The 16,872-nt window shown below is 32.3% G+C and overlaps 1 protein-coding gene and 1 long non-coding RNA gene across 2 annotated transcripts in view; one reads left to right on the top strand and one right to left on the bottom strand.

Annotated features, from left to right (window-relative positions):
- The first annotated feature begins 298 nt into the window (after positions 1-298).
- The window catches only part of LOC127728195 (uncharacterized), a 415,364-nt gene continuing 398,790 nt past the window's right edge, over positions 299-16,872 (top strand). Inside the window, exon 1 of the long non-coding RNA XR_007994036.1 lies at positions 299-313. This is a non-coding gene — a long non-coding RNA (uncharacterized LOC127728195). The remainder of the gene's footprint in view (positions 314-16,872) is intronic.
- LOC127728049 (leucine-rich repeat and IQ domain-containing protein 3-like) overlaps positions 8,782-16,872 on the bottom strand; it is a 19,895-nt gene continuing 11,804 nt past the window's right edge. Inside the window, exons 5-6 of the mRNA XM_052235224.1 lie at positions 15,797-16,016; positions 8,782-14,641 (exon numbers count right to left, since the gene is read on the bottom strand). Coding sequence (XP_052091184.1) covers positions 13,319-14,641; positions 15,797-16,016 — 1,543 coding nt within the window. The 3' untranslated portion in view covers positions 8,782-13,318. The remainder of the gene's footprint in view (positions 14,642-15,796; positions 16,017-16,872) is intronic.

Raw genomic sequence — 16,872 nt, 5'->3', positions numbered from 1 at the left:
CCAGAAGAGAGGCAAAAGATACCAATGGGACATTCAAACTCATAAGTGGAAAATAAACTGACAACGCCATGGCAAAATAAGAAAAGGACCAAAAGACAGACAACAGTAAACAAAACACAACATAGAAAAATAAAGACTGAGCAACACGAACCCCATCAAAAACCTGGGGTGATCTCAGGTGCTCAGGGAGATATTCAAAATTCATAAATCAAAACTAACTGTCATGGCAAAAAATGAAAATAAAATTGAGAATGGAAATGGGGAATGTGTCAAAGAGACAACAACCCGACCATAGAACAGACAACAGCAGAAGGTCACCAACAGGTCTTCAATGCAGCGAGAAATTCCCGCACCCGGAGGTGTCCTTCAGCTGGCCCCTAAACAAATATATATACTAGTTCAGTGATAATGAACGCCATACTAAACTCCAAATTGTACACAAGAAACTAAAATTAAAAATAATACAAGACTAACAACGGCTAGAGGATCCTGACTTGGGACAGGCGCAAAAATGCGGCGGGGTTAAACATGTTTATGAGATCTCAACCCTCCCCCTATACCTCTAGCCAATGTAGAAAAGTAAACGCATAACAATACGCACATTAAAATTCAGTTCAAGAGAAGTCCGAGTCTGATGTCAGAAGATGTAACCAAAGAAAATAAACAAAATGACAATAATACATAAATAACAACAGACTACTAGCAGTTAACTGACATGCCAGCTCCAGACTTCAATTAAACTGATTGAAAGATTTATGTCTTCATCATATGAATATCAGACACAATCCTTCCCGTTAGGGGTTTAGTATCATACCATCATAACATATATGAGAAGAACATAACCCGTGTCATGCCAACAACTGGTTTTTAAATAAATGTGTTTAGTGCCGATGCAAAGACCCTATAAGTGAATCAATATTAACGCCAAAATATGCAATCTTTAATGACCTGACCACAGTTTTAGCCTTGAAAAAATCAATTGTCCTTGACCTTAATTTCATGCTTGAGCACCTGCTTAAAAAAAGATTAAAGTTTTTTTGTCATGTGAATTTTTCATTTATTATAAGTAATAGGAAAACTATATTTGGTATATGGGTACCTTGCAACGTCTACATTTCCGTCAGAAAGAGTTCACCTAAGGTTAAAATTAAATGATTAGGTCCGTTTCTTAGATACTATAAGCAGTAGGTCAGCTATATGTAGTGTATGGAATGATTGTAAGGGGTATGTCAGTTTGGCAGGTATCATCTGACCTTACCCTCCTTTTCATGGTTCATTGGTCATTGTAAAGTTTTTATACAACCGCAAAAAATTTGCGTTCATATATTGCTATCACGTCGTCATCATTCGAAGACATTTGGTTTCCAGTCAATAACTTTAGTATAAGTGAATGGAATTCTATGAAATTTAAACACAAAGTTTAATACCACAAAAGAACGGTCGGGATTGATTTTGGGGGTTATGGTCCCAACTGTTTAGGAATAAGGGGCCAAAAAGAGGCCCAAAACAAGCATTTTTCTAGTTTCAGGACAATAACTTGTGTATAAGTATTTTGATTGCTATGAAATTGTACCACAAGGTTCAATACCACAAGTAGAAGGTTGGGATTCATTTTGGGGGAAATTGCCCAAACCGTTCAGGAATTAGGGGCCAAAAAGAAGCATTTTTCTAGTTTTCAGACAATAACTTGTGTTTAAGTGTATGAATGGCTCTTAAATTGTACTACATGGGAAGGAGAGGAGGGGGGGGGATTTTTTTCCTCAAGATTTAAGAAATTATCAATTTTCCCCCAAAAAAATTGGGGGTCACAATTTATTTTGCTAATTCTTTGTATATAGTCTGAAAACAGATTTACTAAGAATTGCGCAACAGCACAGTGTATTGCATAACAGCAAGAAATCTTCAATTGAATATAAATTCAAATCATATAACCAATTTCAAGTTCTTTGACTACATTTATTCTGTGTCAGAAACCTATAATGTGTCAAATATTTAATTATACCCCACACAACGAGTTGCGGAGGGTATAATGTTTTTGACCCGTCCGTCTGTCTGTCCGTCCGTCTGTCTGTCCGTCCGTCCGTCCGTCTGTCTGTCTGTCCGTCCGTCCGTCTGTCTGTCCGTCCGTCAGTCCTGTTTCTTGTCATCGCAACTCCTCAAACCACGCAACAGAATTTCACGAAACCTTTTTAGATAATAAGGACATACTATGTAGTTGTGCATATCGACAGGAAATTACGATCTTTTTTTTTCTAGGAGTTACGCCCCTTTGAACTTATTTACTTTAATGTACTACTGCAACAGTTTGTCATCTCAACTCCTCTGAAACCACACAACAAAATTTCATGAAACTTTGTAGATAATAAGGACATACTACGTAGATGTGCATATCGACAGGAAATTACGATTCAATTTTTTTTCCAGGAGTTACGCCCCTTTGAACTTATTTGCCCAATATACTACTGCAACCTTTTGTCATCGCAACTCCTCTCAAACCACACAATAGAATTTCATGAAACCTTTTCAGATAATAAGGACATACTACGTAGATGTGCATATCGACAGGAAATTACGATTCAATTTTGTTTCTAGGAGTTACGCCCCTTTTAACTTATTTGCTTCAATATACCTCTGCAACAGTTTGTCATCGCAACTCCTCTGAAACCACACAACAGAATTTCATGAAACTTTGTAGATAATAAGAACATACTAGGTAGATGTGCATATCGACAGGAAATTATGATTCAATTTTTTTTTCTTATACAATTTTTTTTTCTTAGTTATTTTATTTCTCCAGTGACAATTTGGGGACGTGGGGTATGTGAGCGCACTCACTAAGGTTCTTTAATTACAATCCAAATTCAGACCTGTATCAAGCTTGAATATTGTGTCCATTTTTGCCCCCAACTGTTCAGGGTTGGACCTCTGCGGTCGTATCCAGCTACGCTCGGCTAAGCATATTTTTGTGTTTTGGTCTGTTTTTCAAAACCTTTAAGCAGTAGGTCAACTATTTGGTTTCTGAAATGATTGAAAGGTACACATGTCTGTCTGGAAGGTATCATCTGACCTTGACCTGATTTTCATAGTTCATTGGTCAGTCTTGAGGTTTTTTTTGTGTTTTGGTCTGTTTTTAATTACCATAAGCAATAGGTCAACTCTATTTGGTGTATGGAATAATAGTAAGGTGTACATGTCTGTCTGGCAGGTATCCTCTGACCTTGACCTCATTGTCATGTATCTTTAATCATGTTAAGTTTATGTGATGCTTGTAGTAAAACCTTAATCTTTAAGACTTTCAACAAAAAATCAATGGTCAGTAAAGCAGGCCAGACATTTCAGTGTATGCACTCTTGTTTATATGTATTACATTACCTTGTGTTCATTTGAGTACACATTTTAATGATCTGACAGAAAAACAAAAAATGTGCAAGTTAGAATATAGAACAGTACATTAAGTTTAGTGTAATGGCTCTAGAAGAGCAGGAACTGCTTACCTTTTCAGAGCGCATGGGTTCATCACAAGTTTTGATGGGGTTTTCGCTGTTAATTTTTGTCTCACCTGCGACGAAAGTCTCAGAATGCGAGGCATTGGGATTACAAACCAGTGACGGTGTAAAGTATTTGTATAAAGCTTTATATTTCAGAAGGTAGAAGACCTGGATGCTTCATACCTTGTATACAGATACCTTATAAAATAGTTTTTTTGTCAAGTGTAATACTCACTTGTAATGAGTAAAGGATAGCAATATTTGGTATATGGGTTCCTAGCAATGTCTACATGTCCGTCAGGTAGGGTTCACCTGACCACTACCTCAACCTCATTTCATGGATCAGTGATCAAAGTTAAAATTACGTGGTCAAGTCAGTATCTCAGATACTATAAGCATAAGGTCAACTATATTTGGTGTATGGATTGATTGTAAGGTGTACATGTCCTACTGGCTGATTTTATCTGACCTTGACCTCATTTTCATGGTTCATAGGCCAATATTCACTTTGTGGTTTGGTCTATTTCTCAGATATTATAAACAATAGGTCACTTATATTTGGTGCATGGAACAATTGTAAGGTATACATGTCTGTTGGGGAGGGTTCATATACCTTGACCTCATTTTCATGGTTCATAGGTCAATGATAAATTTCCTGATTTTGTTAGTTTATCAGAAACTATAATCAATAGGTCAACTATATTTGGTGAATGGAATGATTGTAAGGTGTACGTCTGGAAGGGTTCATATGACCTTGACCTCATTTCATGGTGATAGGTCAAGGTTAAGTTTTGTGGTTTGATCTGTTTCTCAGCTACTAATTGCAATAGGACCACTGTAGTATGTGAATGGAATGATTGTAAGGTGTATATGTCTGTCTGGTATGGTTCATCTGACAGTGACTTCATTTTCATAGAACATTGATAATGTTACTTGTAGTAAAACCTTTATATTACAGACTTACAACATGAATTCAATGATAAGTTAAACAGGTGAGACATTTCAGTGTGTGCACTCTGGTTAGTTTTCTGTGTTGATAATGTTTTCCTTTTCCATTTTTTATACCCCACTTACGATAGTAGAGGGGCATTATGTTTTACGGTCTGTGCGTCCTTCCGTCCTTCTGTCCCGATTAAGGTTAAAGTTTTTGGTCAAGGTAGTTTTTGATGAAGTTGAAATCCAATCAACTTGAAACTTAGTATACATGTTGTCTATGATATGATCTTTCTAGTTTTAATGCCAAATTAGAGTTATGACCCCAATTTCACGGTCCACTGAACATAGAAAATGATAGTGCGAGTGGGGCATCCATGTACTATGGACACATTCTTGTTTCTGTTTTTCTTTGACCTGGTTTTTTGTATCTTCTCCCTCTTTATATCCCACAACTTGTGAACAGCAGAGGCCATAGTAATAGTCTTGCCCATCAGTAGCACACTTATACTCGCAGATTGCTTGAAAAGCTTTCATACTTGGAAGGATTACTTGTCATCACGATACTATACCATCATTTTGATTTAACAATTCTTTCTTGAAAGTATGGGACAATACTATACTGTCATTTTGATTTGACAATTTCTGTTAGATTTTTGGGACTTTGACAAAATTAGCTTACTGCAGCATTCTCACATCTCAAAACTGTACACAGCAGTCAGGGCTCATTTCAATACTGCATAGCAATCTTGTTTAGAATAAGGTCTGTTATTTTTAGAGAATGTCTGTAGAAGTTTATCAAATTTAAAAAAAAGGAAGGATCATTTAACCATCCATCAATTATACACAATAATGGCCAGTGGAAAAGGTGGATATCCAAAATTGTCAACCATAAAAGGTTATTTCCCTGAGGGTGCAGCCCTTTTTGTTCATTCCAGATTGGCAGTAATACAGTCATACCATACCACACAAACTTCTTTCAAGCGATCAATTTTATTTGAACTGCCTTGGCAGTCTCTTAGAATATTCACCTAGAGTGTGGAAAGTTTTAGGTTTAATCCTAATCCATGTCAAACCTCACTTTTGAAAATTGGTATTTGCTGCTTTTCTGCAAAGCATTATGGCAATCAGGAGTAAGAGACAGAACTGGTTTGTTTGGGAGTCAGAATAATTTATCCTAGTAGGGCTGTTTCCCTGTGAACTAGAATCTGAGTATTTAAATAAGTTGATTAGCTTTCAGAGCAGCAGCATACATTACAAGGCGCATCCTTTAACTGGTGTCTCTACTTTGCCTTCAAAATCACTTGACATCACACTTGGTTTTGGTGTTTTATATAGCCGAAAGCTTTACTTCAAATTTGCACTATTTACATCTTTTGTTGTTTGTTTCATACACATTGTTACACTGCTTATGATAAGTCTTGTTTGTATATTATCCTCTGGATTTTGATTTTTTATTCTTTTTTTAATCAACTTTGGAATTATGATACATTATAATAATGACCATTCAATCCTAATTTGAAAATTTTCCCTTGAATAGGGTCTAAATAAGGATGTTATCAAACCTAACCTATTTAACATTGTATGGAAATCTTTCAAAGGTCAGAACATTAACTTAGATCAAGGTTAAAGTCACAACAAAAGAGAATAAATACTTCAAATACTTCCAGTTGCAGGGATTAATTATTTTTTTTAACTGAAGTTTAACAAATAAAAAAAGATCTTTAATATGTTTTGAGGTATAAGAATTTCATAACATTCCAGATACCAAGAGGGCTATCAAAAACCATAATTGTGAGATGAACAGACCCAACAATAGCCCAACAACAAAATCAAAACAAAGAATGGTAAACAAAACATTAAAAGTGAAAGAACAGAGTTCTGATGTCCCCCGTGTTGCACATATTTGTCCAAGGGTAATAACCTAAAAAAAAAAAATATTTTTTGTTCCTTCACACTTTTTATATCTTAAGAGAAATGTAGGCATGAGATTACTAACTGTTATTTCAAAGGGACCAAACTCATGGAAAAATATTTGGTCGGCACTCTTACAAGACCTTGCTTGATATAAGCCTTTGATATAAACTTAATAAAAACTTTACAAGAAATGTAGATGTTGGAATGCTTACAATGCAATGTTCAATATAAATTACATTTCAAAGAAGCATAACTCCTGTAAAAATAATAGATCAGCGCTAATTATGAATTTCACCCAAAAACATTGCTGATATATACCTTTGATATAAATTTCTTGACAATCCTACAAGAAATGTATGTGTGGGTGTGTTTACAATGCAATTTTCTATAAACCCTAATTAATATTTCCAAGGGGCATAACTCTTAAAAATAGTTGATCAGCACTGATTTTCAAACTTGACAGACATTGTTGATATAAATCTTTGATATAAATTTCCTAAATATCTGGCAATATCACGTGAGAGAGTTTACAAGACCAGACGCCCTGTATTTCTACTGGGGACAATAAAATAGCAGAACAAGAAACATCAATATCAACCCCGAACAAATTTGGATGCTTTAGCAGGGAAAGAAATGCATGCTCAGCAAGTGACATGCTGCTAATGACATTTACAAATTAGAGGCAAAAGTAGTGTTACCAATGTTCAAATCTCATAAATCTATTACTAGTACGAAGATACAAATCAAGGTAAAAAGCCAAAAACTAAGAGATCCCACGAACCTTTACCAGATACTCTTCCTACAGTTTTTAACACAGATCCCTGAAACGTCATAGAAATATTGCGAAATATTGCACTTATATTGAAGTTGTGCACTTGCTATTAAAGAAGTGTTTGAAGATTTTCCCCCCATTTTACTGGACTTTGAAACTTCACAATCAGTTTTCAGCAAAATTTACAAAAGACAGTATACATTTTTGTAGAATCGAGATTTCAAGTTTTGCACAATCTACATCACAAAGAGATTGTGTGCAAATATTGAAATTGTGCACCTGCTATCAAAAAATGGTTTGAGGACTTTTAACCCATTTTTCCCTGACAAGAAACTTTAGTCATTTTTTCAGCAAAATTTTCAAAAGATGGTACCTGTAGTTGTTGTTCCCTCATTTTTATACGACCGCAAAATGTATATTGGTATGACGTTGGCATCATCGTTGTCGTCATCGTTGATGTTGGCGTCGTCGTCGTCCGAAGACACATTGGTTTTCGCACTCTAACTTTAGTTTAAGTGAATGGATCTCTATGAAATTTTACCATAAGGTTCAATACCACAAAAGGAAGGTTGGGATTGATTTTAGGGGTTATGGTACCAACAATTATGGAATAAGGGGCCAAAATAAGCATTTTTGTAACATCCAGACATAACTTGCGTGTTAGTGTATGGATCTCTGACATTGTACCACAAGGTTCCATATCACAAAGGGAATGCTGGGATTGATTTTGGGGGTAATTGCCTCAAATTTAAGGAATTAGGGGCCAAAAAAGGGAAAAAAAAACAAGCATTTTTCTAGTTTCATGACAATCACTTGTGTGTAAGTGTATGGATCTTTATGAAATTGTACTACAAGGTTCCATATCACAAAGGGAAAGCTGGAATTGAGTTTGGGGGTAATTGCCCAAAACGTTTAGGAATAAGGGGCCAAAAATAAGCATTTTTCTAGTTTCCAGACAATAACTTGTGTTCAAGTGTATGGATCTCTCTGATATTGTACTGCATGGTACCATACCACAAAGGGAAAGCTGGGTTTGAGTTTGGGGGTAATTGCCCTAAACGTTTAGGAATTTGGGGCCAAAAAGGGTAAAAAAAACAAGCATTTTTCTAGTTTCAAGACAATAACTTGTGTTTAAGTGTATGGATCTCTCTGAAATTGTACTGCAAGGTACCATACCACAAAGGGAAGGCTGGGATTGAGTTTGGGTATGATGAATCATAAGGGGGTTCAAAAAATTTGGTCGGGGATTTTTTTTTCCTTTTTTTCCTTTTTTTTTCTTTAAAATTTTCCATTTTAAATTGGTTATTTCTGATTTATATATAAAAGCAAATAATAAAATATAATGATATGGTTTGAATAGGTAAATTAAATTTTTTTTAAGTTCTTAGACCACATTCATTTTGTGTCAGAAACCTATGCTGTGTCAAATATTTAATCACAATCCAAATTCAGTGCTGTATCAAGCTTGAATGTTGTGTCCATACTTGCCCAAACTGTTCAGGGTTCGACCTCTGCAGTGGTATCAAGCTGCGCCCAGCAGAGCATTTTATTTACATTTTATTTCATTTATTTTAATGTTCATTATAGACCATTCACCATTATTTAAGAATCATTCTGTGCAACCGAGCCATTTTAAGTTGGATTCATTTTAAATGAATATCATTAACAAAATTAATTTAAAATTGTTTATTTACAAATATTAAAAAAATAAACAATATAAAAAAGCTGAGAAAGATAAAGAAATAACTTAAAACAAAACAATTGTATCACAGTGATTAAAAAAACCATACAACAATGGTGTACATTCAAACTATGTAGATCACAAATTAATAATGAGGTGCTATGATGCAAATAAAGTTTAGATACATTTGTAAATAACTTGAGAAATTTGTGCTCTCCATTACCTTAACAAGAGAAAGGAAACTGAAAATTCTCATATTTTGAATTGAGCATGCAAAATTTGTACTCAGAACACCAAATCCAGTATTCTGATTGGCTGATTTCTGAGTCTGAGCATGATAATTGTACTGAAAATTTTCAGGACTAAATATTTTATAAAATTCAAAATTTCATCATTATTTTTACATGTGTGTGGTTAGCTTAAAATACCCACCCCCCCTTTTTTTTTTCAGCATGCAGAAAAATTTGTAAAAAGTAAATGAGATTTTGTAGATATTTTTTTGTTTAATTTATATCAAAACATTAATACTTTGCAGTAGACTATTACTAGGTATATTGAGCATAAACTTTGTATTCCAATTTCAACAGAACTGAAACTAAAATGCTTTTAAATTTAAGTAATTACACAACTGTGATTACAGCAAATTGTAATAGAAATGTTCAATTTTAAATATGATTTTATACTTATGTTAAATAGGTGTGTAATGATAAACTTATTTGCCATGAGCTTTTGCCTTGTACAAAAAAAAGTATTGTTCAAGTTTAACTCAAACTTAAAACTTTGAGTTATAATTGTCTTTTGAGATACAAATCCATACTTAATTTTTGTAATTTAATATCATCTATTAACTCAATAATTTTAAATGTTTGTTAAAGGTCTACTGATATTGTATAAAAAAAAGAGCCTGCACTAAATAAAATCACAATGATAAAATATATTGCTTGTCTGCAATTTTCAGCAAAAATATAAATTTAAGCAGGTATCACTCATAAATATGATATACATATAAATAGACTAGAAGTTATTTTGACTAACATTAATTACTAATCTAACACACAATACATAAACAAGTAAAATGAGTACAATTTTGTTAATGAACTATTATATACATATTTACAATATTTTGTAACAATTGAAATACAACTTTTTTTAACAAAACAAAGAAAATAGTTAGCGCCTGCATTAATTTGACAAGACACAAAAACTTCTGGCCTGTCAACTGTTCTAATTGAACACCACTATAAAAATTATTGGGAAGATCACTAGACTATGATATTGAGGTCAAGGACAAATGACATTCATCTAGTTACAAGTCGAGTACTCTTTATAATGAATAAACATAAAAAATCTTGTTAGCAATGGAGCATAACAAAAATATCAATGCCATAAGATATATATATCAGACCGACATACACTTCTAACCAGAAATACATGTATTGTTGATCTAGCATTTAAAGTGACTGATAAACAGAATCCTAAAAATTATAAACCTGATGACTAAAGCAAGAAAATTAGGCTAAAATTAGGGGCAATGACATACTGAGAAGGTCACATCATAAGATACATTTTTTTTAAATTTTGATTGACCTGTGTGAAAGAAGGAATTAGTCACAAAGTATTCACAAATGTCTACTACAATGCAACCATAAAAGTAATTTCTATGCCTCTCCCTCTATTGCTTCTTGTAGAAGGCAAGACAAAAACAATCATATTTGAATTAAAGGAAAACAGACCAGTGTGTTACTAAACATTGTTTTACTTACAACCAGTCATTAATAGTTAACAAACAAAACAAACAATTTGGTTGTACACATGTTTTTTTCCTGATATATAGGCCTGCAATAGTATTTCACACAAATTCTGACATGTATGAGGACAATGGAATGTATAATATCAAGGGGAAAAAAGAGAATGTCATAAGACTTAAGAATACAGGGTTAAAAATAATCATGTTTTTTTTTTTAAATTTTTATTCGTATAGCTCAATGAATAAGGCACTGTGATAATGGTTACTAATACTTATATCAATATCAAATGCTATTATGGCTTTATACAGGAAGCACCAATAACAATTTCAGTAATGCAGTATTCTAATAAGTCAAAAAGACTGTATGATTGTTTTTAAAAAATCCAAGTAACCTATGGTGGTCTAGCAGTCATATAAGTACCACTGTTTAGAGATTTTAAGTGTATATACACTACAGTAGCAATGGACATTGGTCAATTCATTTGCCAGAGTAACAGCATTCACTTGATAAAATGATAGAAGTACAATAGTCTACATTATTATTGTAAATCTTGTATCCAATAAAACTGAATTTGTGAGCATGCAAAGAAAATGTGTAACAAATGAAAGAAACAAAACAAAATGAGATCACAAAATCTTGCATTAGATCAAAATTTCAAATCCAAAAATTTTTTTTTAAAATAACCTTGGTTTGCAGGTCTTTATAAAAAGAACTTATAAAAATATAAATGATAAAAAGGAATTACGTTCATGGTTTTGTATTTCATTTACTATCCTGCTACATATGCTAGGTGAAGAAAACAATGAAGCTTGAAAATAAAATATGACAATGATTTCTCCATTTTTAAATTTTGTAAAATAAATTACCGTTCTCAATAAAATTCATAATTTAATCATATTACAAATGTAATTTTTTACATAAGAACATGCACACTTATGAACTTTGACATATATTTCACCTATTTTGGCTCACTGATTGACTTATTTATAGACAATTTTCAACGTATACAAAATTATCTTCAAGTAGATTGGTGATGTTGATGGTATTTAAAAATAAAAGTTTGATTATTGGACTACATTATGTATTATGCAGATTTGAGTAATATACTGATTTTCAATATGACAAGAGTAATAATCAGATAATATTAAAGTACTTCAATACAACAAAGTAGACAACATTCATAGGGTACTTTAAACAGTTAAATAAATGTACTATTAAAAGCTTTAAATTACAACTTTAAAAAATAAACACTAAAGCATAACCTGGTGTGAATTTTTATTTTCTTTAGAATCAATAAACATATCATTTCCATGGCCTACAACATTTGTTTAAGTTTAAAACTGATAAAATAAACCAGTTTCCTTACAATGATTGATGATTGCTTAACGTCGTACCAGCACAAAATGATTATATTGTGATAATATCCTTTAAGAATACAAAAATCTGAGTGACAACATATAAATCTTGGACTTCAATACAAAATTGTCCATAAATCATTTCACTATCAAGTCTTGACAGCTATGGAATTCATTTGAACATTACAAAGTTTTAAATCTCTTGAAAGATTTTCCCATAGTAATTAAAGAAAAAAACAACATACCGGTAATTTGTAATTAAAAAAAAAAAAAAATGTCAATTTGATTTTGACTTTAAGCTTTCCAAAGACAACTGTAAGATATGTTTTTCTAAACCTAATACCTATGCTATGGCCAACAATTACAATGTTTTGAATAAGCTTGAGATTGAACAACTGACAAAATGTATGTAGTTGACTATCTTAATCATACAATGTAAAACATACTATCACTAATTATATCAATTAAAGCTTGATTTTGGCAAGATTTTTTTATCCTTAAATATTGATCTACTTTTATAGGAACAAAAAAAAACAAATTCTAGATTATTCACATTCATTCAACTTATTTTGAAACTTGTAAAGGCAGACATTTTTTTTTAATTTAAATTTCTGAACTCATTTTTTGGGAAAGAAAGAAATTAATCATTAGAAAATTAACTAATCACAGTTAAATTATATTAGTTTGGTGAAATAGGTTGGTCAATATGTGATGCATTTTGAAAATATAATGAGAGTCAATTCTTATAATTTTGGTAATTTTTTGTTAAAAAGTCAAACAATACTGATTTTACAAAACACATTATGCCTTTCACAAGCTAATCATATTTGCACATCCAAGTAAGAGTGATACATCATCTCTACATCCCAATAAAAATTAGAATTGATCATAAGAGAAAAATTATCTTTAATTTTTTTCACTGGATTATGCTCTTAAGTTTGAAAAGTTTTAACTTCTTATTTTCATAATTAATCAAACTTTTTTTTAATAAGGACTATTCATTACGAAAATTCAATGCTTAAATATAAGTTTTGACTTTAAATAAGTATATATATGTACCCTGATAAATACAACAAATATGATAGCAATGTACGACTAAAGATACACATGTATCAATTTTCTTTAATATTCTCATTTCGTGTTATTTTGGTGATTTATTTTACTTTAAATTTAACATGGAGGTTATTCTCACATGATTGAAAGATTTTTCTTTTTTATTAATATAAGAGCAAATTATTGTACTCTTCCACCTGGCATGAATTCTTAAAAAAATCATACCTGTACGAGAAATTAACTTTCACAATATTTACCAAATTTCAAGTGAGCACTCATTTTGGTACTTGAATGTATGCACAGTTTGCTCATCATGAACAAAGTAAGGTGAATCTGAGCACAATACATGAAAGGAAGGGTAAAGTATGATCTCATAAAATCATTGTATGGTGTTTTCCAATCCGTCCTTCTGCTAGTAAAGCATTTGCCTCATAATGAGTAGCACCTGGAGTATATCGAGGAGGTGCTGATAGCCTATCAGAACTGTCTATATTTGGTGCAGGAGTTACTGTTTGAGGGAGAGGATAAAAGGTTTTAACAGTCTCTTTTCTTTGCTTCTGTTGAGCTACCCTTGTTTTCGCTTCCATGATTCTTTCATTTGCTTCTTGTAGCATCCTGGAATCAAGTTCATTTTTTGCCAATGATGATTCTGTCTGCCTCATTAGCTGACGATGCTCTAGGTACTTTTTAACTATTTCTGATTGGTCTTGTTTTGTTGTTTTCAAATTCGAAACCAAATCTGATTTTGCTGCAACACGATCTTCCTGTTTTGTTTGTTTGTCATGTCGCATTAAAGCATTTGATACAGATGTATGCTGGGTACTGAATTCTGTAATAAAGGTAAAGTCAGCTTTGAATGTTCTTGACATTTCTGATGACCTTGCTTTAATATCATGCCTTTTATCTAAATAACTTAGCCTTCTAATTTCACGTCTTTCTAAAGCTTCTAACATATTAGCTCTTTCTTGGTCTCTTTTTCGTAAAGCTTGGTTTCTTTTTTCTTCATTAAACAATCTAATTCTTTCCTTTGCTCGATCTTTTTCATCATGTAACTTTAAAATGTTTTCTATTCTTGCAGCAGATCTTTCTGCTTTTTCTCTATCTCTATAAGCCTGATGCACAGCTAGCAAACTAGAAATACCCATAGTGCCGTGGACACGAGCAAAAATTCTTTGGTCAGTGTTAATGTTTTTTCTTGGTGAAATTTTAGGTCTTGGCATATTATTAGTTCTTATGTGTATTTCATCTTCAGCATCCCTAACCATCCTCCCAGCTTCCTGGTTAGATAAAATGAGTTGAGTTTTAGCATCAATATATCCTGTTTCTGGACGGACACCCCTCAGACGATATTGTGTTAAAGGTGTGTCATCATCAATCTCTTTCTCAGGTTCCTGCTGATCTGCTGACTCCACAACTGGTCCAAAAAACTGCTTTACACTTTTCACAATTCTCTTCTGCTGCTCAGATTTCTTTCTTCTCCTATATCTCTTTGTCTCTGCAGGGGTAGAAACACTTTCAAAGGTCAGTTCTGGTAAAATAGTTTCTATGGCAATTGCCTCATCATACAATGTTGAAAAAGTTCCAGACTGTAACTTAGCTAGGTTTATCAGTAAATTCTTCTTCTTCTTTGGAGATTCAATTTCATCTTGGGTTCGAGGTGTTTGAGGTTGTGGTGTAGGGTAGGGTTCATTCACCTAAAATGAGAAAATATACATCTCTGGTTAGGCTTACACTAAATTATGTTGTTGTTAATTAATTTATTAAACTAATGGAGAGCAAGCAAAATTTGTTATGCACTTATAAATACATGTAACGGATGAGCAGACCATTATATGCTAAGGAAACAATTAATTTGTATTTTTAATAATTTTGCAGATACAAGCAATTATTATTTTGTTTGAAAATTTTCAAATTAATGTATAAATAATAAATAAAACTGTTAACATAGACAATTCACTTACTGTTTTCCGGCAAAAACATAAAACAGTATAGAGCAGAGCAAGGAAAGCCTAAATTTGGCCCTATAAATTGAACTAATTCATATCATATTCATATCTTTAACCATTATTACAATTAAAGACATGCATTTCTATACATCCATCATTTTTTCTATTTACTTCTTGTTTCAGGCAGTGTTGGTAGATGCAGAAGTATTATATTGTTAGATGCTTTAGCAAGATTTTCTGTTTTAATTCTGCTTGAAAATGAAGAGAAATGATGCTTATTGAACAACAAACTAAATATCAATGGTGAAATCAATGTATACTATTGGGTACTTTACAAACACACCTAATCAGAAACCAGAATAATCTAAAGAATGTAAAAATTCCAAGGTAGAGGGGGGAAGGGGCCTCTAATTCAATTTGAAACAGGAATGAAGTGAAGTCAAAAGTTCAGTATAATGTGTTAAAATAACATTTTATAATCATTTCAACAACAGCTACAATAATTTTTTAACATTTCTTTTAATACTCTGTAAGTGCAGATTATACAATTTAAAAAACTATAGATTTATTCTATTCTATGGCTGTATTCGGAATGGTTTTATGACAATTTGTTTATATTAGTTTAGGTGAATGTTGGTCATTTCAAGTGTTGTTGATCTTTGATGTCAGCTGATAAACATACTCATTGTTAAAGGCCATACAGTGGCCTTATTATATTTGCTTACATCTACATCATTTTAACTATGGTGGATAGTCCTCTCGTTGGCAATTATACCACATCTTCCTATTTTTTTCAAAGTAGGTATCACAATGGCACAGTTACTTCAAGAAGTCCTTCTTCTTGTTATTCTAAAAAAATGGTTTATCAAAAATATAAAACTTCTTATAAGTTTATATATTAACCTTTGAAGAAGTGTGTACTTCTGTTACATCACTTGGTGCTGAGGAATCTGGTCTACGATTTTTGTTATAGGTGTCAAATTCAGCACTGGTTCCTACAGATAAATCCTGGTTACATAAGGTAAATGCAGGTGAAGTTGAGGGTGGAGGAGGTACTGCATCAGAGGAATGAGGCATCTCAACTGATCTGTAACCTTTGGATTTCTGTCCAAAGCTGCCAAACCTTAAAGCAAATATAAAATGTGAATAGTAAAACATACACATTTTTCAGTAAATCTTGTTTTCATTATACCCCTGCTTGACAGAGTCAGGGGATAATAAGAATCCTCCTGTCCATCTATCAGCCTGACCATTACACTTTTGGTTTCCAGATGATAAATAGATCCCTTTTGAAATTAATTGAAATTTTGATAGAATGTTTTGGACCACTAAAGACATGGTCGTTGTTTTAACTTGTACTGTTCCAGAGTTATTGTACTTTATTGTTGGAAAAATTCAATTGTTAGGGGTTTCCAGATGTTAAATACAGACCACTTTTTGGAATGTTTTGGACCACTAAAGACATGCTATGTTTCATTATTTTTAATTTTAATTTTTACCGTTCCAGAGTTATGGTTCTTTCTAGTTGGAAACATTCAAAATCGTAAGTAAATTCTTCTAAAGCAAGTTATTTTACTTGATGAGCAATATTGATTTCTATTCTTTAAAATCATTTGAATACTCCTAGGTCAAATTCAAATTGTACTTTCACATAAATTATTGTGGATTTTAATGCTCATTTGTGGGGTCATAATTTTCCTAGATTTCATCGGTTTAAGGTTAACCACTGAATAGCTTTTCTTCTCCAAGTTATATTATGTAATACATTTTGTTTTAAAAAGACATATTTGATGAACTAAAAAACATTATGAATTATGGAAAAAAAACTATATGCATTGGTTTAAGCATGTGTTTGGTAACTAAAAGTCAGAAATACAGTCAAAATGTCTGTTATATTTTTTTTTCTTAAATTGTTTTGTTATAAATTAGGCCGTTAGTTTTCTCAATTGAATTGTTTCATATTTTTCATGTCAAGGGTT

The sequence above is a fragment of the Mytilus californianus genome, unplaced genomic scaffold (assembly GCF_021869535.1).
Source record: "Mytilus californianus isolate M0D057914Y unplaced genomic scaffold, xbMytCali1.0.p SCAF_2, whole genome shotgun sequence".
Taxonomy (NCBI): domain Eukaryota; kingdom Metazoa; phylum Mollusca; class Bivalvia; order Mytilida; family Mytilidae; genus Mytilus; species Mytilus californianus.
This window is presented reverse-complemented; position numbering and strand designations above follow the sequence as displayed.